The sequence below is a fragment of the Carassius carassius genome, chromosome 44 (assembly GCF_963082965.1).
Source record: "Carassius carassius chromosome 44, fCarCar2.1, whole genome shotgun sequence".
Classification (NCBI taxonomy): Eukaryota; Metazoa; Chordata; class Actinopteri; order Cypriniformes; family Cyprinidae; genus Carassius; species Carassius carassius.
The window spans coordinates 2,220,709-2,247,001 of record NC_081798.1 but is presented as its reverse complement, the minus strand read 5'-3'; the positions used below and the strand labels follow the sequence as shown (position 1 = coordinate 2,247,001).

At 33.9% G+C, this 26,293-nt stretch overlaps 1 protein-coding gene across 3 annotated transcripts in view; it reads right to left on the bottom strand.

Moving 5' to 3' along the window:
• Positions 1-26,293, bottom strand: part of LOC132126732 (filamin-B-like) — an 88,794-nt gene that overhangs the window by 15,748 nt on the left and 46,753 nt on the right. For 2 of the 3 annotated variants that reach the window (XM_059538190.1, XM_059538187.1), the window contains exons 10-36: positions 24,430-24,566; positions 24,122-24,315; positions 22,998-23,111; positions 22,762-22,905; positions 21,427-21,550; positions 21,182-21,342; positions 20,315-20,405; positions 20,031-20,200; positions 19,790-19,907; positions 18,848-19,110; positions 18,176-18,773; positions 17,094-17,267; positions 16,146-16,308; positions 15,527-15,687; positions 14,654-14,821; positions 13,577-13,700; positions 13,331-13,484; positions 11,410-11,599; positions 9,789-10,036; positions 8,891-8,971; positions 7,124-7,226; positions 6,023-6,163; positions 4,059-4,187; positions 3,798-3,971; positions 2,781-2,939; positions 2,497-2,700; positions 628-780 (exon numbers count right to left, since the gene is read on the bottom strand). In XM_059538190.1, coding sequence (XP_059394173.1) covers positions 628-780; positions 2,497-2,700; positions 2,781-2,939; positions 3,798-3,971; positions 4,059-4,187; positions 6,023-6,163; positions 7,124-7,226; positions 8,891-8,971; positions 9,789-10,036; positions 11,410-11,599; positions 13,331-13,484; positions 13,577-13,700; positions 14,654-14,821; positions 15,527-15,687; positions 16,146-16,308; positions 17,094-17,267; positions 18,176-18,773; positions 18,848-19,110; positions 19,790-19,907; positions 20,031-20,200; positions 20,315-20,405; positions 21,182-21,342; positions 21,427-21,550; positions 22,762-22,905; positions 22,998-23,111; positions 24,122-24,315; positions 24,430-24,566 — 4,640 coding nt within the window. The remainder of the gene's footprint in view (positions 1-627; positions 781-2,496; positions 2,701-2,780; positions 2,940-3,797; positions 3,972-4,058; positions 4,188-6,022; positions 6,164-7,123; positions 7,227-8,890; positions 8,972-9,788; positions 10,037-11,409; positions 11,600-13,330; positions 13,485-13,576; positions 13,701-14,653; positions 14,822-15,526; positions 15,688-16,145; positions 16,309-17,093; positions 17,268-18,175; positions 18,774-18,847; positions 19,111-19,789; positions 19,908-20,030; positions 20,201-20,314; positions 20,406-21,181; positions 21,343-21,426; positions 21,551-22,761; positions 22,906-22,997; positions 23,112-24,121; positions 24,316-24,429; positions 24,567-26,293) is intronic. The other variant, XM_059538189.1, reaches the window with a different exon arrangement.

Sequence of the window (26,293 nt, the reverse complement as noted above, 5' to 3'; positions counted from 1 at the left end):
ATGCTGAATTTTACTTTACTGTTAAAAAAACATTTCTGATTATTATCAATGTTGAAAACCGCTATGCTGCTTCATATTTTTGTGGAAACCTTTCATTTATAACCTTCAAGTAGTATTTTGTTAATTTATATAAAAAATAAAAAAAACAACTTATTTGTGAAAGTATATATATATATATATATATATATATAAATTAAATAGTACAGTTTAATTTATTACAATAAATTTAATTATTTGCACCACTGGTAAAATAAAATGTAAAGAAATTAAATAAATAAAAATTAAATTCAAATCTAGTCTCTTTTGAAGAATACCGGCTATAGAAAATGATAAATATATTCTTATTAATCACTGTGCAATACACTTAATACTTTATTTTGAATTTGTTTTTTTGTCTTTTGCCAAATAATCTATATTTAAATGCAAAGTCAGAGCTTTGGTGTTGCCGACTTTGCATTTAAATATTTTTCCGCTTGTCTCTTGGTCGAGCACCCAGTTTAGATTAATGTTCGTGCTTTTGCCTACTTTTTGCCAAATAATCTATAAACAGGTCAAATTCCACCTTATTTGGAGCACATACTAAATGATACAGAAGTTTTGAATGATGCTTCATGCATGATCTCTTACCAGGGACGTGCTCTTCTGCAAACCTGATGGACACTATGTAGGTGCCTGGCTCAGTCGGACAATACGAGACGCCACAAGTGCCGTCCTCCATGTCCTCTGTCTGTATGTCCACTTTACTGGGACCCTCGACGGACAGCCCCAAACCACCGTACCCTATGAAGACAATGCAATTCATACCGAAGATCAGATGCATCACGCCATCAACATTAATAGAAGACACACCTGAATGCATGAGAAATACAAAACTCATTATGACGAGTTTAATAGTGTGTGATATACATAAAGAACGTCAAGTATTTATGCTATTAGTGCTTAATGTAAGTGGGAAATAATTAGCCGCTGTGGTACCAGTTACCAATTTTTTAATCTCTCATTTCCAGCTTTGAGCCAATTTGCACAACTGCTTTGGATTAATTTCTCTGCATTAAGTGGATTTGAGCGCTTGAGAAAACATAATTAACGGCCGGACGTTTGGCAGACCTGGTTTATTTAGGATTTATTTAGCTTGGTTAGAAAGGTTAGATGGTTGGGAAGAAACAGTCCTTTTTAACATTTAACATTAATATCTTTGTTATAAAGGAAAAAAAGTGAGGGGAAGCACCACATTCTGTAATGCAACGCTTATAACCTCAGATGAACCCGTTGGGAAGTCGTGGCCTAATGGTTAGAGAGTCGGACTCCCAATCGAAGGGTTGTGAGTTCGAGTCCCGGGCCGGCAGGAATTGTAGGTGGGGGGAGTGCATGTACAGTTCTCTCTCCACCTTCAATACCACGACTTAGGTGCCCTTGAGCAAGGCATCGAACCCCCAACTGCTCCCGGGCACCGCAGCATAAATGGCTTCCCACTGCTCCGGGTGTGTGCTCACAGTGTGTGTGTGTGTTCACTGCTCTGTGTTTGTGCACTTCGGATGGGTTAAATGCAGAGCACGAATTCTGAGTATAGGTCACCATACTTGGCTGAATGTCACTTCACTTTATTTTGGAGAAACAATTCTATCATCAGCTTTTGGGAAGAAGTTGACATGTGGCTGCTGAAGTTGCTTGGTTTGATTGTAAGTTGACCAAATGAAAACAGCTCACTCTCAAAACTATGATATTTAGAGAAGTCTCAAGGTGGGGTAAAGAATGAAGAAATCGCCATTTATCCATTTTGATATTTATGCATTTAGCAGACGCTTTTATCCAAAGCAACTTACAGCGCATTCAGGGTATACTTTTTTTTTTTTTTTTACCAGTATGTGTCCCCCGGGAATTAAACCCACAACCTTTTGCGTTGCTAACGCAATGCTCTACCAATGAGCCACAGGAACACGGATATATTATTATTATTATTATTATTATAATTAGTATTATTAATAAAAATAGCAACAGTTCATATTAAATAAAAAAGTATATTTAATAAATGAAATATTAGTAAATAAATAGAATTATTATGATAAATAAATTAGATATTGTAAAAAAGTATTTAATAAACAAAATTCATAAAAACAAATGTAATTACTTTAGCACTTATTATTATTAAATACATTTTAGAGTTACTATAACTATATATTTTTTAATATTACAATATTAAAATATTACTATATTAAATAAACACAAATATTTATTATTAAATACAGTAATAATCATAATCAAATAAGTAAATAAAAACTATTATTAAAATAAACTAAATAACACCACCAACATAATAACAAAAGCTATTATGATAATATTATTAAATTAAATAATTAATGGTGGCTAATATAATTAGATATATAAATAAAAAAAGATTATAAGTTGGTGATAAAAGTTTTTAAATAAATAAATTAATAAATAAATAAATAAATAATAATAATAATAATAATAATAATAATGAAAAGTGTTTCTCACCAGCTTCTCTGGTGTCCACCACGAAGTCTGCGGTCTGGAAGGTGCATCCCTCCACCAGCCCCTGACCGAACACCTTGACCCTGCTGGCGTCTCCGATCTCAGACTGGACCACCATGATGGTGATGGGGCTGTTGGTCACGTGCCGGCCGTTCTTCATGATGCTCACCAGGTGCTCTCCGACTTCTCTTGGGATGAAGGAAATGCCTGAGGAGGAAATGATCAGTCAGGTGTCATCAAACCAAACTCAATGTATAGTACACGCTGAGCATGTATTGCAGCCCCACCGATGTGATTGTTGGGCTGTCTCTTGAGCAAACACGGCTCATCGCGGCCAGACGGGGCTTTGATGCTCGCCGTGAGCAGACTGAGATCCGTCTCCAGGATATCCAGAGAGAAATCTGCAGCGGAGCCCAGCTTCACCTGAGACTTCCTCTTATTGTCCTCTGAAGAGACCAAAAACAGACAGACCTCACTACAGAAGTCAGGTAGAACAACTAGATTACTACTGTACATACAGAGAAAAACGAATGACGTCATTTTACAGTCAAATACGGTTAAATGTACAGTTTTTGGAAGTGAAAAAGAACAATGAAATGTATCTTTTTCTTATCGGTTACGAGCAATAGGTTTTTTTTTTACATCACTTAATGCAATATTTTAGTGTCATTTGTGTTGCCATTATCGTATTTTCTATTTGTGCATCTTCTCTATATAAGCATTAAAGGTAAGATAATGATAAATTACCAAATAAATAACAATAGCTAATATTATTATTATTATTATATATAAAATAAATTATTAAATATATATATTAAAATATGATAAGTTATTGAATAAAAGAATAAAAATATAAAAAATAGCCATTATTACTATCATCAATTAAAAACTGTTAATAACAATTAATAGCAATTATTTCTATAAATTAATATTTATTGCATTGTTTTGGTGTCAAGTGCATTACTGTGATGTTGCCTTGTATTTGTGCTTCTACATATTAATATACAATGATTATTATTATTATTATTATTATTATCAAACAAATTAAATAACATCCATCATTAATAAATATGTATTTATAGCATTATTTGACATATTACAGAATTATCTTCTACATATTAGTGTTGACTATCTTTGATTCATCGGTTGTCTTTCTTCAGCACTATTCTCTCTTCTGGTGGTCGTCAGGATTTTATAGAGGTACAAAATAGATTTGAAGTATTTCAGTACATTCACACATTAACTTCCCCCCTGTAAATGTAAGTTGAATGTAAAATGTTCCTATGGTGTTGTTAGCGGTGTACCTGTGATTCTGGCGGTGAAGGGGCTTCCTGCGATGTGTTTGTCATTATATCTGACGAGTATATTATAATCTCCAGGCAGCATGGGGAGGTATGAAACCGTACAAGTGCCGTCTTTGTTGTCCACACAGTTGATCTCAGCCTTGGACGGACCCTCAATGGCCAAATCAAGGCCACCTGACACAAAACACAGCATGTGTTCTCAGCAGAAGGTTTTGAGACGGCAGTGTGAGTGTGAGTGTGATGTGTTCGTACAGTACACACCGTCAGACGCATCTTCAGTGAAGATGGTGAAGATGGCGGTCTTATTGGCGGTCCCGTAGACCAGACCCGGGCCGTACGCCGTCACGTTAGGACTGTTAGCACTGTTCACATAGAACTGCAGAGGACTCTCTGATGAGAGAACAGAACAAACAAAAGTTCAACACAACGAGAGGAAACATACACAACACAACAGAAACACAATCAGGAGTTTCTGGCCTGAAATGCACCGTTTCTACAAAAGCAAATGTGCAAACAACATAACTGCTGTTAACTTCACAAAAGAAAGACCTGGATATTTGTCAACCCCCAAAAAAAAGAATTAGAAAATTAAAAACAACAACAGCAACATTTTATGTAGAAAATAAAAAAGAAATTTGGAAAGTGAAAGTGAATTTAGGCCTGTTATCAGGAACATACAATTATACTAATAAAATAATTCTATTAGATTTTACAAACATTTAAATAGTTTTTTTTTTTTTAATTTTCCAATTTTCCTTAATTTCGTGTTCTTTGTTTAAAGGTTGCAAATATATATGTTTTATTTGTTATAAAATAATAAAAATTATATATATATATATATATACACACACACACACACACACCTATAGAATCTGGACAATAAAGTTAATATTGAAAAAAAAAACAGGTTATAAATATAATAACCAACATTGTTGTATAAATGTATATTATTTTAATAATAACATTTTAATTTGTTGTGAGTTGCTCTTAAAGTAGGTTATGAGGAACCAACAAAAAGTTAATTTACAAATGTATTTTTAAATCAAATCAAACAGAATAATACAATTAATAAAATAAATAAAATAAAAATGCAGAATAAAGAAATAAAATATGAAATAAAAGTATTGAAACAAATCATGCAAAGCAATATGATTATAGCAGCTGATTGTTAATGCTAACAGGATATCCTCATGTAGACTGCAGGCACTCCTAACAGAATGATTCAACTCTATTAACACGTTTTTCCTGCTTTAAATGGAGAAACAAGCCTCGACTCTCTCATTCATGTGATATTGACTGAGGTTTCTGATGGCACTGGACCAGCGACTGGAAAACAAGCACTTACATGAGGATCTGCTCCTCACAGCTGCAGTCACCCATGAACTCTTTCACCACGCTGAATAAATCAGTCCGCCCTCACTCAACCTTAGTCTATTGAGAGGAGAAGCCTTCTCACCCTTCACCTGAACGCTCTCATGCACGCTTCCAGGAGCTGCTGTTAAAGGGTTAATTCTCAATCTAAATCCTGTCCTGTAACCCATATACGACCTTCCTTGTTTCACAGAATGCCCAAGCTCTTTATCTTACAACAAACACTTTCAGAAAATGGAAAATAGCAGCCAAAACACTTCATATAACTTATACAGGTTGAAGGTGAACAAATGAAAATAATGAAATTAAATTAATAAATGAATAATTGTTTTTTTGTGTGTGTGAAATTTTCTAAACTGCAAAAAAATCTAATTTTTATTAAATCGAAAATCAAAATGGAAATTGCCATTTATTTTCTTAAAAAAAACTAAATTAAGCCTTTTAATTCCTTTTTTTTTTTGCATTGTGTTACCAGAAATTTATGCTTTTAAAAATGATAAAGATATATATATATATATATATAAATAATAGTACATGCATGTGTGTGTATATATATTAGCGAGTATAGAAATTTATAATTATTTTCTAGGAAAAAAAAAAGAAATAAAAAACATTTAACCTTTTTAGGCCTATTAAATTTTTTTTGCATAGTGATACACTACATCAAAGTTATATTTAAAATTATTAAAATAATTAAAATTACTTCTATCAATTGAATTTTTTTCCCCTTTTTATTTTACGGTTAAATATTATGATTAAATAAATACACATTAAAAATGAGTATTTTTAAGAGTTTATATTTGATTGTTCAGTTTTGATGGTGCATTATGAACAGATGGTGTGTGGAGTCTGACCTGGGATGTGTGTCCCGTTGAATTTGATGTGCATCTCGTGGAGCCCAGCCTCTGTGGGAGAGTACTTGACCGTGACCGTCCCGTCTTTGTTGTCGATGATCTCCGGCTGATCAGTTTTACCTGACGGCATGTGAACCTCACCTGCAGACAAACACTATGAGTTCAGATCACTGCAGATATACAGCTCATCACTTCTAATGTGACTCAATCGCACAAAATAGAAAATATCTGGTATATTTTATGTCCAAAAAAGGACTGTTAAGACACTTTGGCATTTTAAAAGACACCTTTCTTAATCTTCAATTAAAAATAAAACCAGACTATAAATGTCAATGGAAGTATTGTTGTATGCATGCACAGAACGTTAATAGTAAAATTATTATTATTTTGTGTGTTTTATCATTGTTTATTATTTTATGAAAAAAGTAATTAACAAAAAAAAATTAACTAATGGAACTTAAATTTCTAACAAATTGCATTACCATGTGAATACTCTATATAATTTATAATATATATATTTGATTTAATGTATAAAATGCATATTTTTTAGATTTCATTCTTTATGACCGTACTTTGGCCTTTATGATGATAATAAAAATACAAGTATTATTATCTGTGTGTGTTGTGTTGCTGTTTGTATGCGTTTATTATTTGTTATTTAGTTATGGTATGGTATTATGGTATTATTATTGTATTTAAAAAAAATACAAATTATAAAATAATAACATTTCAAACAAATATCATTAACATAATGTGAAAAAATGAATACAGCACATATTATCTAAAAATTGAAATGTACTTGTATTAATACTTTAAGGTCAGTATTTGTTGTATAGCCTATTATTATGTTAATAAATAAATAAAAGTAGTGAAAATATTTTTGATGATTATTTTGCATTACAGGAATGAGAATTTTTTTTTTTGCATTTTCCGTTTTTCCTCTTTTTAACATTGGGGTAAAATATGACCCTGGTGTGTTCTTTTAGTTGACTGCACAAAATCCCTTTAAGAAACCCCTTTAATTCGTCTTAAATTTAACTCCGAAGCAGCTGAATAAGAGTTTGGTTAACTTGGCTCCAGGTGTCTTCTGCAGTCTCTCACCTGTGATTTCCCCCTTCCTAAAGGTGAAGGGGATCACCATATCGAAAGGCCGGTATCCCGTCCCGTTCACGCTGTTGGCAGGATTATACCCCCCATCTGTGACCTGTGGGACAGAAATCTGAGTAAATGAGAGCGGACGCTACAAACACATCCGTTACAGCGGCCTGTCAAACATTTCCACGGTCAGTCAATCTGTGTGATCCATTCTGAAAGAAAGAGCGCTGTGGACGAGAACAGACATTAACAGCCCAGTGATTCAGCCACAGCAGAAGACAAACGTGTGTTAGACACGAAACGCTGGAAGACAGAGATCGACCCCAGCACACCTGACAAAGCACAGAGAAAAGAAATCCCCATAACCATGATAAACATCTGAGAAATGAGGGAAAGTGATAGTGTGCACAGAAGAAAACATGTTGAGACATCTAATCTGCATTACTGATAAATCACACTTTCCCTGCTATGACCAGACTTACAACTGTGTTAAATTTAGGTACAGATTATTAAAATATCACTACCGAACAAAACTGAGCGAGTTGACTAACTAGACAGCACTTCAGGGAACAATAAGAGCAAAATTATGTTCTCTAATATGCTTTATTTCAAGAGTTATTAGCAAAGGTGGCAGATTACACATCCCAGATTATAAATTAAATGGGAACAAAAAAAAACCTCAACCAATAAAAGCCATTTCTAGTTGTATGCTTTTACACATTTTTAATGCAGGAGAAGCCTCTTCTGCTCATTAAGACTGCATTTATTTGATCATAAATACAGTAACATTTCTGAAATATTACTACAATTATAGATGTTTTCTATTTGTTTTTTTAATTGACTAATATTATTATTAAGGTTTTTGTGATAAAAATAATTTTATGTAATTTTGGCTGTCTTCTGCTCACTAATGCTGCATTTATTTGATCAAATATACAGTAAAAATGTGAAATATTATTGAAATTTAAAATAACCGTTTACCATTTGAAAATATATTTAAAACGTAATTTATTTCGGTGATAAAACCTGTATTTTCAGTCTTCAGTGTCACATGATCCTTCAGAAATCGTTCTACTTTGCCGATTTGTAAACATTTATTATAAATGAAACGGTGATGCATTATATTTTTCATGATTCTTTGGTGAATAGAAAGTTTAAAAGAAGAACAGCATTAATATTGAATAGAAACCTTTTGCAGCTTCATAAATGTCTTCACAGCCACTTTTGCTCAATTTAATGCATCCTTACTGAATTAAATGGTTAATTAATTTTTTTTTTTTAAAGTAGTGTTTTTTTTAAAGCTAAGAGTGTTAAGTGTTTCACAGATCTGCGAAACAATGTCTTTTAAACTTTATGAATAAAACTACATAAGGGTGGCAGAGAAGCGCATAATAGTTCTGCACAGTCTGAGGTTAACATCATAATAATGACCAATTTAAATCTGGTGTCCACTCCAAACTAAACTAGACCAGTCTAAACACTCGAGCATAGAGTTTCAGTCTGCCTCTGTCAGCAATGAGAAAACCAGAGCGTGTTTAAGACTAATCAACCAGAGAGGGAGGAAATGGAAAGAGATGAGGAACAATTCCAGACATTTCCTGCAAAAAACGATGCTTGAGTAGTCAAAAAAAGCAGAGGAACTAACAGAAATCCCATTGAACGAAAGACAGGAGACAAACATCAGGACAGAGAGGTGACCGGCCGGAAGCTGGAGCTCAGAGCGAAGGCTGAAAGAGAGCGAAGGCTGATGAGGTGAATCGTGTGGCTTTGTACCCAGGGCTGGAAGCCGACGCCTGGTGCTGCCTTTTGCTGTTGGACTGACTGCTGCTGCATCATGGGAACTTCATCTGTTGCCTGGGAAATGATATGTATGGACATGAACATCCAGATGCACGAGGAACACAAAGAAACAGAACCAAACGCACACAGCAAACTGTGCAAAAGCAGTTGTACATTCACCGAAAAGAAAAATCTAATTGCAATGTTTGTTTAAAATTGTGATTGAAATTAAATAGCAAAAGAATTTGGCTCAAAATAGTGTAATAATATATTGATATGACTATGAAATAATGATAATTTTACAGTAAAACAACTTTTACTGTAAAAATATTACAATAGTATTATTTTATTCCAGCAAATAAATAATGACTATAAACCAATTAAATATATACATATTAAAATTTTAACTTCTACTGTAAAATTTATATTTTTCTTAAATACTTGTTTTTATTTTACAGTAAAATATATTGCAATAAAATGTATTTTCTAATATTTATTCTTATTTTTTTAAACAACTTTTATGTATCATTATTTATTATCAAAACTATAAAAAAAAAGAATATTACCACTGAGTAATATTTTACTGTAAAATAAAAGTATTAAAGAAAAATACACATTTAACCGTAAACCTTAAATATATAAATTCTAATACCCGATAGCTGCAAGGTGCATGCATTTACTTCAATTATCACTATTTTGATATCATTCATATTATTTTGATAAAACCTTCCTTTAACGTCAGGAGATATGAAAGCATTAAGTGTGATCGTTTGTCTTAATAATGCAAAGAAACAATGAACCCCAGATGAGGATATGATGACACACAGCTCTGAACCATGTCTATTCCAGCTCCTAAAAACCTCTTCAGTGTACTTCCTCTTTTTCTTCTCACCGTGACTTTGAAGGGGCTCCTGGGGATGTTCTCCCCTCCAAAGCGCACGTAAATCACGTACGTCCCGGGTGTAGGAGCAGTGTAGAAGATGTCGAAGGTACCATCCTCGTTCTCGATGACTTCAGCTTCCACCTCAGTGCCGTCTGGAGTCACCACGACGCAGGAGACCTTCCCCTTCCCCGCTCCTTTAGTGTTCACAACAAACCCCACCTCTTCTCCAACGCAGATGGTCGGCCCGATGCCAGGTCCTGAGGATTGCATCAGTGAAGATTTGAAATTTGAGATGGTTGCGATTTAAAAGCATGCAACACATTTTAGGGTCAGATGTTATCGTGGCAGAACATGCTTTGAATATAAGCTTTTTTTAATCCCACTTATCAAGTTGGTCTAGATATATAAAGGTAAATAGTTATTAGTAATGTTCACCACAAATGAGTATTTTAAGGCTCGTTGATGACGCAGGCATCTATTACATCAAATACTAGCAGCTCATTGTTGGAAGGGGATGGAAAATGGAAAACTTAAAATGTACTTTAATGCATTTCCAAAAATAAAATACTAAAGTGGTTCAATTAAAACCAAACAGAACAAAAACTAAACAAAACAAATCAGATCATGTATTTTCTCATAGTTATTCAGGCTATAAACAATTAAAATAAATAGTTAAATAAAAAACTTTATTTAAAATTAAAATATAAAAAAGTAAATAATAAAAAAATTATATTTCTAAAATGTATTTAAAATTAATTGTAGAAAATTTTAATAAAATGTATAGCTCTAATATAATAGAAGGAAATGTAATATAATTACTATATAAATAATACAATAATATAATATAAATATAATATAAATAATATCCTGTGTAAATTTTTCACAATTTGCTAAATACAGCTGAATAAATACATTTTACAATTATTTTAAAAAATAAAATAATTCTAAATAGAGAAAATACCTTTAAAATTGTCCAAATGAATTCTTAATGAATTTACAAATCAAAAATTAATGTTTTAATATATTTACGGCAGGAACTTTACAAAATATCTTAATGGAACATGATCTTCACTTAATATCCTAATGATTTAGTATTATTTTGACCCATACAATGTGTTGTTGGCCATTGCTACAAATATATCTCATTGACTTAAGTTTTGTGCTCCAGAGTCACATATAAACTTTAATATTCATCATTTAGATTTTAACATCAAAACATTTTAATATATTATATATAATACATATTTTACATATTTTAATACATATTTTAGTTACTTATGAAAATAAATAATATGAAATATTCAGTTAAAATAAACAAATATAAAGAAATCCAATATAAAAATTATATAATAATTGCTGTTAATAGTGTTCATCGTCTGTTTGATAATGTCTTCAGTTAATTTTTCCAAAAATTTCTGCCATATGCACATAAACTGTCGGCCACTACTTAATATATTGCAGAAAATACTTTTTACTGGAAAGTTGCTTTGCAATAATTTGCATCGTAAAAAGTGCTATACAAATAAACATGAATTAAAAAAATATAATATTTTAAAAAAGGTGATAATATTATTTAAAAATCTATTATCATTATTATTTCTAATAAAATATCAATCATAAAATAGATTACCGGTGACTGAACACTTGCTGGCGTCTCCTGTAGCGGTCGCTCTCACTCGATATGGAGAAGTGGGGATCTCGTCTCCGCCGTACTTGATCACAATAGTGTAACGGCCCACCTTATCCGGCACATAGGACACTCTGTAGGTTCCATCGCGGTTATCCTGGATGTTGGCTTTCTTGGGTTTCCCATCCTGATCCTGAAACACATGAGATACAGCATGAAACACCTCCTTCAGTGTTTGAGGCACTGTAAATGACACGGAGAGGAGCTTCATCAATGAGAAACAGGACTGAGGAGGAAGAGCTTCAGTTTCCTCCTGGCTTTCATCAGAAGATCATTTATCTCACTGCTGGCCGTTTCGCTCTCGCTGGATGTATTCAGAGTCAGAAAGTCCCGTCCAAATGGAAAAATATAATCTTATACTGGATCACCAGAGCAGTTACTTCTCAAAAGATAAACTAACACGCTGGATCCAAGAGAAAGATGTATGAAAGATGAAAGTGATGCTTGCAGATTCTCATTCATCTTTCCCACTGCAAGTCAAAAACTGAATTTAAATGTGATTTTTAGCCTGCTGCTCTACTTCAAACATACATATACATATATATAGACATATATACACACACGTATATATACACACAAACACACAGACACACATACAAATAAATATATATACACATACACAAAAACATATATATATACACATACACACACACACATATATACACACACAAACACACGCACATATATACACACACAAATAAATATAAGTGTGTGTGTGTATGTATATATATATATATATATATATATATATATATATATATATATATATATATATATATATATATATGCCATGTTAGCATCTTAGGCTATTTTCATGGCAAAAACAATTATAAGAAAATACAAATATATAGAAAATAACATATAGGAATAAAATTAAGCTAATGTATATTATATATATTAGACAGTAGGTTTTTTTATGAAGTAATTACATTTTCAATAATATAATTTAAAATGTCCATTTTATAAAAAATATACTTTACAATAAATCAAATAATTATAATTTCAAAAATAGTAATACAACTATTAACACTAACAGTAATATTTGTAATAAATACATAACTTAAATTTATAAAAATATGCGATACATTACAATACTAATAAAATACTACAAATAATAAATCATACTAAATTGTATATTTTTTAACAACTATATAATTTAATGTTTATATTTAGAAATATACTAAATTATGGATCATACTTTTAAAATGCCATTACCATTTAAACATTTTTAATAATTAAAATATATATATTTTTAAATATATATATGCTATTCAAGTTATATTAAATATTAAATAATACTAATAATAATCATTCTACTACTACAAAACAGATCATTCAAAATGTTTCTTAAAATTATTTATAATAATATTATTTATTGATTAAAAACTATATAATATAATATAATATATTCTTCCGAACCCACCACTCAAAAGTTTGAAATAAAACTTTTTTTAAAATGTTTTTCTTTTCTGGACCGTGACACTGTATTTTACTTGGCAGTCGGTTTTCATCAAAAATATCATAAATTGTGTCCTGAAGACCAACAAAGCTTTTACAGGTTTGGAACGACAAGCGGGTAAAGTGATTAATGACAAAACTTTCATTTTGGTGTGGAGTATCCCTTTAAGATTAAAATAACAAGAGAAAGATACTTTGCTACAGTGTGATACTCCCAGATCCCCATCAATCTTTTCCACTGCATTTCAAAAACTAAATCCAAATGTGATTTTAGAGTCTGTTGGCCAACTGAAAACATGGAAATCAACCTCAGAAAAATGCATTAATAATAATCAGATGTATTGAAAGGCTAATCCGTTTGTTCAAACCACAAGAGGAAGCTGAGACTGGAGACGTCAGGACTCACAGTGATCTGCACTGACAGCTGGCCCTCGCCGGCGTCTTTGGCATCGATGGTGAACTCCACCGGGAAGCTGGCCGAGAGGCCGGTGGTGAGCCCGGGGCCGCTGGCACGCACCTTACTGGCATCATGAGTGGGCTGAACACGCAGCTTGAAGGGACTGGAAGAGATGTTTGAGGGATTGATTTGATTTGGAGAACAGTAGCACTCACAGCGCTTGTGAATGGAGCGAGTGAACCTGACACTGGTTACCTGCGTGGAACTTCCTCTTCTGCGTATTTGACCGCCACCGAGTACGAGCCCTCGACAGACGGTGTGTAGAACACTGTGTGTGTGCCGTCACCATTATCTGTGACATCAACTGGTTCCACTATACCTGCAAACAACAAGCCAATTATATGACTGACCTGCCAAAAGCAAAATAACAAATATTGGTAACTGCTACCAATCTTAGTAAATTAAACGTGCAACACAGTGATAATCATAAAGCATTCTGTATTTCCAAAAAATATAAAATAATAATAAAAAAATTAATAATGAATAATTATATATATATATATATATATATATATATATATATATATATATATATATATATATATATATATATATATTTTTTTTTTTTTATATATATACAAATACATACACACACACACACACACACACACACACACACACACTATTAATATGTATATTTTATATATTAAATTATTATTTAATAAATGAAAATCACATGTTTAAGTATATACTGTGTGCAGTATGTTAGCATTTAATTCAGAACAAAGGCAAAAAAGTGAATTAAATTAAATTATACATAAAAAAATGAATGTTTAAGTATATATGGTGCAGCATACATTATTTTATTCAGAAAAAGGCAAAAAAATTTAATTAATATAAATGAATGACAAAAAAACATGCATACAGAATTTAACTAAATAACATACAGTATAATGTAATTTACTGACACAAAAAGAGAATGAATAGAAATTAGTGAATATTAATTCATAAGTGTTTATGTATGTTTATGTAAAAAGTATGCTAGTATATAATTCAGAACAAATGAAAACAAATAAAATAAATCCCCATGAATTCAAATCTTAATGAAATAAAATGTGTACATAAATATTCTGCAATATGTGAATATTTTATTCAGAACAAAAAAAACTAAAATAAATAAATAAATGTTTACATATATACTGTGCGTTATGCAAATATTTCAGTAAAAAAAAAAAAAAATCCCTGAGGCCCCTAAATAATTAAGCCCAACAAAAGGGGGGAAGAAAATTCAAATCGGTGTAATGCACAAGCCTTATGTAAATGCATTTTTACCTTTTGGTCCAGTCACGGCCACAGAGAGAGGAGCGACACCAGCTTTACTGCAGTCCACAGTGAAGGATTGTGGGATTTTAGCTCTCACTCCAGAACCGACACCAGGTCCAGAGATCTTCACCTTACTGGAGTCAACAACATCCTTCACCGGCACCTTAAACGGGCTTCCTACAACACAAACAGAGATAAAGACATTACATTACATTTCATTCAGACAGTGACTAGTGCCTCCATGCATGCTAATGCTATTCAAGCGCAGCTATTATAAGAAACGGCGGATAAATCAGATTAACACCCACGACACAGGAAGCAGGTGAGAAGATACACAAAACTAGTCAATGACAAGTAAAAACAAGCCAATAATGACAACTCAAACAAGATATGTATGGTACGATATGTCTCGGTTGTAGAAACAGGCTGCTAGCATGTTTTATTCATTGCTATGCAGTTTCTTAAGTATTCTGAGTGAGTTTGGATTTTGTTTGCACAAGCCTGATGTCTGATAACTCAACGACTCTCTAAACTATTGCTCTAGCAGCTTCTATAGACTTGATTTGAACAATCTGGAAGCAGCGTTCGTGTGGGAGAATCGCACTCTGTGGTCTTGGCGGTGAATTTGTTCAGTGAAACATGAGCTCATAATGTCCAGCAGTGAGAATACAGTAGCTGCTCTCCTCAGATCTGCCAGATCTCGTTTCCCGGGTGCAATGCTAATGAGAACAAATTTGCGGCATAATTCAAGAGGCTTTGCAGGGGAAAATTAAAACTCTGGTTAAAAAAAAATAAGTCAGGTTGCAGCTCTCAAAGATCAAAGTAATGCTTTCTTCAGACGACTTCTGTGCTTTAAGTGGTGCATTGGGGATAAAACCGTACCGGGAATGTGCTGTCCTCCATACGTTATGTTGACATCATACAGACCAGGCACATACGGGGTGTATTCCACATTACAGCTGCCGTCTTTGTTATCTTTGCAGGACATCTTCGACTCAGATGGACCTTCCACGGTTATTCCCAATCCACCGATACCAGCTCCTCTGTACGGATCAAAAGACAGCTGGTTAGACCGTCTCAAATGCTCATGTTAGTACAAACCCGACTCCAAAAAAGTTGGGACACTGTACAAATTGTGAGTAGAGCCTCGTAAACTTATATTTTAATATAGATAACATATCAAATGTTGAAAGGGAGACATTTTTAAATGTCATGCCAAATATTGGCTGATTTTGGATTTCATGAGAGCTACACATTCCAAAAAAGTTGGGACAGGTAGCAATAAGAGGCCGGAAAAAGTAAAATGTACAAATAAGGAACAGCTGGAGGACCAATTTGCAACTTATTCGTTCAATTGGCAACATGATTGGGTATAAAAAGAGAATCTCAGAGACAATTACAAATAAATTACTGACCCAAACATTTGAGTGGAAAAGTGCAGGTCAATCTAACAATTAAATGAAACGACAAATGCACAGTATGATTTGTGAAGCTCTTTAACCTGGTGACAATAGAGAACTTGTTTGGTTTGTCAGTCAGTGCTTCTTCCAGACCCGGGCCCTTGGCCTGCACACGTGAGGGGTCACAGCCCTCGCCCACCCCGACCTGAAACGGGCTCTTTGGAACTGGAGTCTCGTCGTACAGAACCTCCACACTGTGGACTCCTGCGTGAGCAGACAGAAGAATCACACTCAGCTTGTAAGAAAGAAAAACAATGGTTTCTCCTGTAGCATCTTGCCTTAATCAAACATTGCCGCTGAGAACGAGCAGATCGCCTCATAAATCTTGCTAAACTAGCAATAGTTTCTGGCAAGCTTTATGACTGTTCTCCAAAATACACAAATGCAAGATGAAACTTGTAGCCTTCCTGTATCTCAAACAGTAGATCAGCGGTGGCCAACATCAGTCCTGCAGAGCTTTGCTCCAGTCTTGATAAAAACTCACCTGCCTGTTGCTTTCTAGTAACCCTAAAGACCTTTCTTAGCTTGTTCAAGTGTGTTTGATTAGGGTTGGAGGCTCTGCAGGACTGTGGCTCTCCAGGACCATCAGTGGCCTGTTATAAAGATTGCGGATTAAACTCTCAGGGATTGAATGCACCGATAAAACGTACAGTATAGCTTGCATTACATTCAGCTTTTTGCTTTGGATAAAAATATCTGCCAAGTGCATGAATGTAATGTAAACCAGTGTTTGTTGGGAAGAAACAGTAAATCAACCAATCAATGAAACAAACTGTACGGGCCATCCAATTGGAACTTGTTTAATAAATCAATACAAAAATTTAAATTTAGGATTGTCAGAGTCCTCCAATTGGATTAGAAAATAAGTAAATAAATAAACAATAAATAGACTGTCAGGCTATCCAATTAGATCTTATAAATAAACCAATCAATACAATTCTAACATGCATATTTTTCAGGCCAGTTAAGAAGGATGTTGTGCATCGTACCATTCTCAAACGGTGTGTATTCCACGTTATAAGTCCCATCGCCATTGTCACTAATAACACAGTCTGTAGCAGCACCTGACGGGTTCTTCACATGGGCTTTAATGTGTTTCCCACCAACTTTGGTCAGAGCTCGTGCATCCACGGTGAAGTCAGTCGAGGCCTCCCTGAAAACTCCTGCAGAGCAGAGAAGAGCAGCATACACCAACACTGAACATGTTTCACAAAACAATGCATCTCCTCTATAAAAATGTAATTGACTTTGAATTAATTCATCTTTCTTGTACTAAAGGATTACACTATTTGGAGCATGACAACACATGCAGGGCATGCAAAACAACATCTTTCAAAACAGATTTTGTTACGAAACCAAAATGAAAAATCTCCAGAAATGATGCAAGCCAATATCATGAAGATACAGAAAAACATTTTCACACGCTTTTCATTGGTTACCAGAAAAAGGAATGGAAAGATGGTTCTAGTAATCATGGAAGGCAAAAGACAAGTTTTTCATTTGCATACAAGATGCATTCATCCTTAACACTCAGGTGTTGTTTAGTCATTTTAGACCAAAAAAAAAAAAACATTGTTTGGAAATTTAAACATTTGCTACTTCATTGGATTTACGGACTTAACTCGAAAAAGCTAAATGGTAATAAAAAATAGTCATTCTTGTGTTGTTTGTGGTCAAAAATGACCGCCACATGAAATTAATGGGAAATAAGCAAAAATATGAAAATACACTACAGATGTTTTTGTGTGTACAATCATTATATCAGCCACAATGCAGAAAAAGGGCACAACAACGAAGGGATGAAAAAAGCCAAGTAATTATGCCTGAAAACACTGCTCAGTAACTAAGGAATACACAGCTCTGAATATATATATGAATAAACAGGCATCTAATGGCTACACCCTGATCTTTCAGACATTTTCTTTATTTTTACATATATTTTACATATTTACATATTCATTTCAAAGTCATTTTTGACTGTAAACAACACAAGTGTGACTCCCAAATGAACAATACCAGTGGTTAAAAGTGAACAAAAAATGGTGTTTTATCTTGATGTTTATGTCAATACCTTCTCCTGCAACTCCTGGTCCAAACACCTTCACTTTGCTCGTATCGACAGCCGGATCCACGATCACTTTGGCGGGGAAGTTGGGGACGGTCTTCCCTCCGTACTTCAGCAGCAGCGTGTACATACCGGCCGTCAGCGGGACGTAGGTGACCGTGTAAGTCCCGTCCTTGTTGTCCAGGACTTCAGTCTTGGCTTTGGCTCCAGAGTCAGGCTCGGCCTCCAGCGTCAACTGGCCCGGTCCAGCTTTGGTGCAGTCGACGTTCAGCACGCTGACCTCTCCTACTTTGCTTCGTTTCAGCCCGGATCCGGATGCCACCACTTTGGTGGGATCAAATGGGTATTGGATGTCTGCGTGGAAGGGCGAGCCGGGAATATGGACGTCTTCGAAGAGAATGTTGACTAGATACTCTCCGGGTTCGGTGGGGAGGTACGACACAGAGCAGGTGCAATCGCCATTGTCAGAGCACTCGATTTTAGCTTCGGTGGGACCCTCGACGGTTAGACCGAGTCCACCGGTTCCAGCGCCCTTGGTGTCTATGGTAAACTCAGCTGGACTTGCTACAAGACCACCTTTCAGTCCTGGACCGAACGCTTTGACCTGCACAGACAGAACCACTAAGTTATGATCTCTTCTCTTCTAGATGAAGTCTAATCAGTTTTGCTTCAACATACCTTGCTGGGATCAGGAGGCAACGTCGCTTCAACTGGGAAAGGGCTTCCTGGCACGGGATTGCCATCATAGACGACCTCCACCATGTAAACGCCCTCCTCTTTGGGGATGTACTTCACTAGACTGGCTCCTTTACCTGATTGGGGCTCTACCACACAGGGAACGGACTTCCCTGAGGGGCTGGTCATCTTGACTTCAAGTTTGCCCTGTCCACCTGCTCCTCTTGTACCAATGGCAAACTCTTGATCCTCGTCCACTTGCACACCTGGAATAAAACATTACATGGGGTTTTGATATTTATTTATTCGTTATAAAAAAAAAAAAAGAAAGTTAAAAATAATTAAAATAACTACTTATTTTTAAGCAACCTTAAAATAAAATTCCATTAACTTCTGTTTATTGTTGAATAAAACAAATTAAAATGTAATAGAAAAAATAAAATAAAATAAATCCACTTATGAAAAAATTCTTACATAACTACCTAAAATTAAGTAATTAGATATAAAATTAATTGAAAATTAAATAAATGTTTGTTTGTATGCATGCATGTATGTGTCAGTTTTCACTTTGATTTTGTTTAAACAAACAAATACATTTTCCAGGCAATCCAGTAAGACCTGGGATTAACATTAAGTATTTATTATTAAATATAAAAATATTCATATAAATATTTTAAATAAATAAAATAGCACAGAACAGGCCATCTAATAAATAAAAAAGCATAGGATTATCCAAAAAAAAAATTATAATTTTAAAATAAACACACAAAAACACAGGATTGCATAAAAACAAACAAGCTATTCACCTAAATAAATTGCTTAAGTAAATACACATAAGATTGTCTAAAATTAACACTATTTTCCAGGCCATCCACTGAAACTTTAATTAAAATGTCCATAGAATGAAAGAATTAATTATTATTAATTTTTTTTTGAATGACATACGATTTTCCAGGCCATCCACTTGGATCTTGCTAAGGTCCAGCGGAGGAGCCACACCAACAGCGAAGGGGCTTTTAGAAATAGGGTCTCCACCGTAGGTCACCGTTATCACCATCTCTCCCTGAATTGGTACAGCAAGGCAAAATGATGATTCCAGAAGATACATACTGAAAGATATCCCTTTCACTAATTTGAAATCCTTGAACTGCTTTTAAAGGGGTGTTTCTCCATTGCAGATCCTTACCTGCTGGACCGGTGTGTATTTGACAGTGTGGGAATAGTCATGGTTGTCAATGATCTCAAAGTCTTGAACAGGCTGTCCTTTATTAGGTCCAGAAAACTGCACGTCCAGAGGAGCTTTGCCCGCTCCTTTGATGTAAACCGTGAAGTGTGTTGGTTTTCCACTCTCCACACCTGACGGTACAAAGATTCAGCATGGGAAAAATGAACAGAGAGACTCAAAATCATCAAATTAAACCCAGATTCTTGATAAGGGCAAACCATTTATCATCAAATCAGACAAAACACCTGCTCGGGCGAGTCCTGGTCCCTCTGCTTTCACTTTGGAGGCGTCATGTGAGGGATCCACTTTAACACGGAACGGACTGACCGGGATTTCCTGAAACGGATCGTTTACAATGAACACACCATACTTGGACAGATTCCCAAACCATATTTTCTTGGATTAAAATGAATAAATAATATTTTCAGGGTCATCATTTTGGATCTTGCATTAAAATATGAATAAAATATCAGAAACGAAATAAAAAATAAAAACTACAACAATTTTTCAATTGACTTGGATTTTTCTTTAAAATTTAAATAAATGGCTTAATTTTTTTTTATAAATAAAACTATGACATACAATTTTCCAATTGGCCCGGATTTTGAATAAAAATAAGTTGCTGTAAAATAAACAAACAAATAAATAGATTATTGACCTGATTTTGAATTAAAATAAAGGATTTAAATAAATTAATTAATTTGACAATGACTTTTTTATAGTTTTGAATTCATTAAAATAAATATCTTCTAATAATAAAATAAAAAAAGAATTTGACAATGTGTTTTATCCACCTGGATGGCAAATTTAAAAAAATAAATAAAACAAACAAATAAATAAATAAAATGTAATTATAACAACTGTTCTGACCATCCAATCGTATCATGCATTTAAATAAAAATAAATAATCTTAAACAAAATTATAACATGTTTTCGAAAACATTTTTAAAATAAATGAGTATTAGATAAATATTAACAAAATTAAATTAAAAGATTAAATAATATCACTTATAATACTTTAACATGGAATGCACGAAAAAAAAAAAAATAGCCTATTTCCAAAGCCTGAGAAATAATCATGTTTTCTACATATCCCTATGACAGTCACTAACTTGATCAGTAAAAAGCACTTTGATGGTGAGGCGTCCCGCTCCAGGAGGAATGTATTTGACAGTGATGGTGTCATTGGCATTGGGAATGATGTCAAAATCAACATCCTCTTCCTTATCGCTGATAACATTAGCGTCACACTTGATTCCGACACTGACGTCACCTGAAAACCACCAACACAGGATACACCGTGTGTAACATGCATGAAATGGCACTGAATGTAGTGAATGCAGTAAATGTGCATTACCTTCTCCAGCTTCAGTGCAGTCCACGGTGAAGTGTGTCGGTTCATGAGCCTTCAGTCCGCTTCGCTCCACTCCTGGGCCAAACACCTTGACTTTGTGAGGGTGGCTTCCCTTTCCCACATTCACCTACAGGAATAAAACCTCCTGCATGTTAATGACACAAGTAATGAAAACACACTGCTTACAGACTTCATTGCACATTCTGAGAGAATCCAAAACAATGCAAAGCAAGTCTAAAAACATCTGATGAACTTCTGGGTGCAGAAAGGATAATTTGAAGTGTTTAAAAACTAGTTATTTATCCAAGATTAGCAGGAACATGCAAATAAACATGAACTCAAATCACACAAACACTAAAACATTTAGTATTAGAATTTATTGAATGCACCATCAAACACTTATTGCATGAAAAGTAAATGGAAAGCCCATTTTCCCTTCTGTAAATATACACATGTTAGTTCTCAGTTGTGAAATGTTTGCATGATCAATCAAGAAAAAGCAAGTCACAAACTGCGCAGTGAGTTTGTTTTGTGAAGTGATCTCTAAGGACCACAAAAGGCATGAATACAGTGACATATGAGCAAATGTTTAGTCATAATGGTATAATGCTTCAATTCACTTGTGCATTTAAAAAAATACTAATATTAATTCAGTCAAACTTATTTTTTGTCCTTCATTCTGCATTAGTGAATATAAATAAGTTAGTTCAATAGTAAATATTTGATCAAGTTTGAGAAAAGAAAAAAAAGTTAACTTCTGGAAAAAGCAACTCTGGTTTGCAAACACCACAAATGAGAATTTCACAGTAAAAGAAGTCAGTATATAATATTATGATCTAATACAATTTCATAATTTGCAAAACTCATTAAAAAAAAAAAATCACGTAATGTTACAAACAAACTGAAATGCATTTGTGCATTGCACAAACTAAACAATGATACTCTAAGCAATGATAGATGATTCTCTAAATAAGAAATAAATCAGAAAATAATATGCATTAAATTGCTGCATGATATGCAAACTGCATGATATAAGTTCTGGATTTTAAAAAAAGGGATTATGCAACAAATTAGAAAAAAACATGCAGTGCAATTACAAATTAATCAACTAAACAATGTGCATTTTGCCTTTTCTTTCACTAAAGCCAAATCACCACAGATGAAGTTATCTGAGAGTATAGCAGTGGCGCTCCATAACTGAGGTGGCTATGAGTACAAGTGGTTTATATTTGGCTGTTGAAGTGTTAGGAGCATCAGCTGTAGTTAGTGTGATTAGTTGCTCTTGTGTGTTAGAGCTGACAGCTGAAGTGATATGGTTCTGCCCTCCATCTCTCTTACCCTGAAGGGGCTGTTGGGAACACTGACGCCTCCCCAGGTCACGGCCAGCGTGTGTTTGACGGCCGCGGTCGGTGTGTATGAGCAGGAATATACGTTATCCCCTTTGCTCTTCACCTTTACATCGATGGGGACTCCATCTGCATCCTGGGAAACAAATGAAGTGGAATGCAACACGGGTGAGTTCAGTCCAGCTTGGTTTGTGTCGCTCATATTTCTTAGCTGATGCTGTGCCGAACCTGTGCGATGATTCTCAGCGGCCCGTTTCCGGCGTCTTTGGCCTCGACGGTGAACTCTGCAGGTTTGTTTATGATACAGCCAGACTTCTCCAGTCCTGCTCCATAAGCCCTGACCTGCAAACAAACACGTGTTGAAAACAAACGCATCTAATAACCCAGTCAATGCACAAATGAGGAGTCCTTTTTGCAAAAACAATGCATTTTTAAATGCATTTTAATTATTTTAATTCTGAATTCACTGTCTTTGTTCTGTTGCTATAGGATGTTTGTTCTTTTGTAGTAATAGAAATACTCTTTAAGTAAAGATGCTACTTTTGAGACAAAACAAAGAAAGCAATAGATTAACTAACTTAAACACACTGAATTTGAATCTAAATTACTTATTTAAAAGTTTAAAAAAATGAAGTTCAATAAATAATGTAAATAAACAAATTACAATAACAAGAATGTTTTGAGAATAAGAAATATTTTTCAAAAAATTGCATCACATTAATTGAAAAACTGTTTTAAGTCTTATTCAACAGGTTACATAATTATTGTATTTATTACATTTTTTATTATAAGTTTATAATCTTTATAATAATTTTTTTTTATAAGTACTACACATTGTCACAATTTACATATTTTAGAAATGTAAACAGTTTAAAACTATTACCTCTCAACAGGTAATCATTGACATTTTTATTTCTATTTTTTATTATTTAATTTACATTTTTAATTGTTTTAAGTGGTTACTACACATTGCTGCAACTTAAATATCTGATTTTAAACCGTGGCAAAGCAATCTTGATTTAAAAATCACAAATTTTTAATTAAATGCTTACATACAATAATTAAGTTTCTTATTACTGTAATTAGTTTAAGAAATTTTTCAAAAATAAATGTTTTGCATTAAATTAACTGTTATAATAAGTCATAATATTCAACAGTTTATATCATTACTGATATTTTTTAAATGCAATTTTTCATTTTTTTTTTTATAAGTTAGTACAATTTCAGCTATAATAAAAAGTTACAAAATACAAATAAAATATTAAGACACAATTAAAATAATGAGAATTTTGGGGAGAACTGACATGAAACTAAGGTAATTTCTTTCATATATGATGTATATTTTCCTGTACCTGGTTAGGATTGTTGGCTTTGTTATCAGGGACGATGAAGGCCATGAAGGGACTGTCCTCGATGTCTTCATCATCACACATGACATGGACTGCGTATTCACCTGATTCGGTGGGCCAGTACCTCACGTTACACGAGCCGTCGTTCTGATCCTCACACTCGATCCGGGCCTGAGATGGACCCTCGATGGCGAAGCCTACAGCAGGGAACGAATGGCTGAGAAAACATGCTGTGGATCCTGATCTAAATGTGACTACTGTATGATAAACTGTGCCCTGTGTCTGATCAGAGACTGAGACCGTGATCTCACCGAGAACGCCAACATCAGTCCCGATGGATTCAGCCACAAAGTCTGCAGATTTCCCCACAACGCCTCCCTCCAGACCCGGACCCCACGCTCGGATCTTCTGCGGTCCGGCCTCAGGGCCCACCTGAACCTCGAAGGGACTGAACACAAGACAACAAATGTTATTCCAGATATATGTACAGTACAACTTCACATCTAGTTAATATTTAATTCCAGAATAATTAATATGTTGTATAACAAAAAACAAAAGCAAAACAAAAAAAGTATATTTTTTTCATAATTAATGCAATGCAATTTTTAATAATTTAAAATGTGGCAATGCAGTCTATGCCAATTTAAAAATGTGCAAATAAAAACAATATATATATTAAATAATTAAATGAAATCAATTACAGGAATGAAAAAAGATTGAAAAAAATGCTATTATTTAAATTGCGGCAATGTGTAGTACCCACTTTAATCAATACCGATTAACAAAAAATATACAAATGTTGAAATTAAATAATATAAACCGTAAGAAATCAATTAGAAAATTAATGAATGATAAAAAATAATAATTCATAATGCATTATAATAATTATAATATTTGGGTATAATATGCTTAATTGTCATGCAAATAATGTGAAGTTACCGAAAATCTTTATGAAAAGTGTGTTTCATTTGCTCTTCTTAATTTGAGGTGAAATAAGACCAGATAAATTCCTATGAAGGTCAGCACAGCTTATTTGACAAATAATGACATTTTAACATTTAAGTGCACAGCTAAACACCGAACGCGTGATAACCTGAGCGCTTCAGCGGCTCAAACAGCACTGATGTCATGTCTCTAGTTAGTGAGAATGTCCCATTTCCAACACAAACACACATCGGACTCTACGGCAGCGGAAACCTCCCATCAGAGAGAGTTTGTGTTAACAGAAGAAACACAGCGAGGAGAATATTTCACTTTAATAGGGGTCACGGCTCTGCTTCCCCTCCATGTGTGTGTGTGTGTGTGTGTGTGTGTGTGTGTGTGTGTGTGAGGCTGACGTCCAGGTGAACAGCAGGCCGATTGTCTTCAATGCAGTCCGTCTCCTTCACTCAGCCATTTCGGCTCCAGCAGTACAGCAATCTGATTGGCCGATCTGCCATGCATGTGATCACCAGAAAGGCCACACACCACGACATCTTATAAAACCTCCACCAAATGCGAAAAACACCTAAAAAAAAGACGTTTCTGCCATTTCTAACACAAAGCAGGATGTTTCTACTGAAGCGCATGTCGTCATGCTGCTTTCCTCCAGTCGCACACTAATGAGTCTGCTTGGCAGTGCACACGACCTACATATGAGCAAAACCTCATCTACAATTACAATAATAAAATCCTTCATGCTGTGATAGATCGGCATATATTTGTTTTTCCTGGAAATTCAAACCAGGTATGTTTTATGTATCATGCACCAGTGTTATTTCAGTTTTATATACTAGACTATTATAGTATTAATTACTATTTTGATTTAGCTTTATTGCAGTTTTATTAATTTTGGTAATCCGACTCAAGCATTTTCAACTAATACTTATATTTTTTCTTTTAACATTTCTATTTAGCCTTCATTTATACTTATTTCAGTTTTTCAATTTTAGTACTCCAATTTGATTTATCTAATACTTAAATTTATTTAATACTAATAAAATAAAAAATATATATATTTATTTAAATTGAATTTACATTCATATAAAAATGTGCGTTTTAGTATTTTTAGTACTGCAAATTATTCTTTTAATTTTAAGTTTATTTTTCATATCATACTTTATTTTAATCGTATTCTATTATATTTATTCTATTTTAATATATTATAGTTTTAGTAATTTTAGCACATTTTTTTTC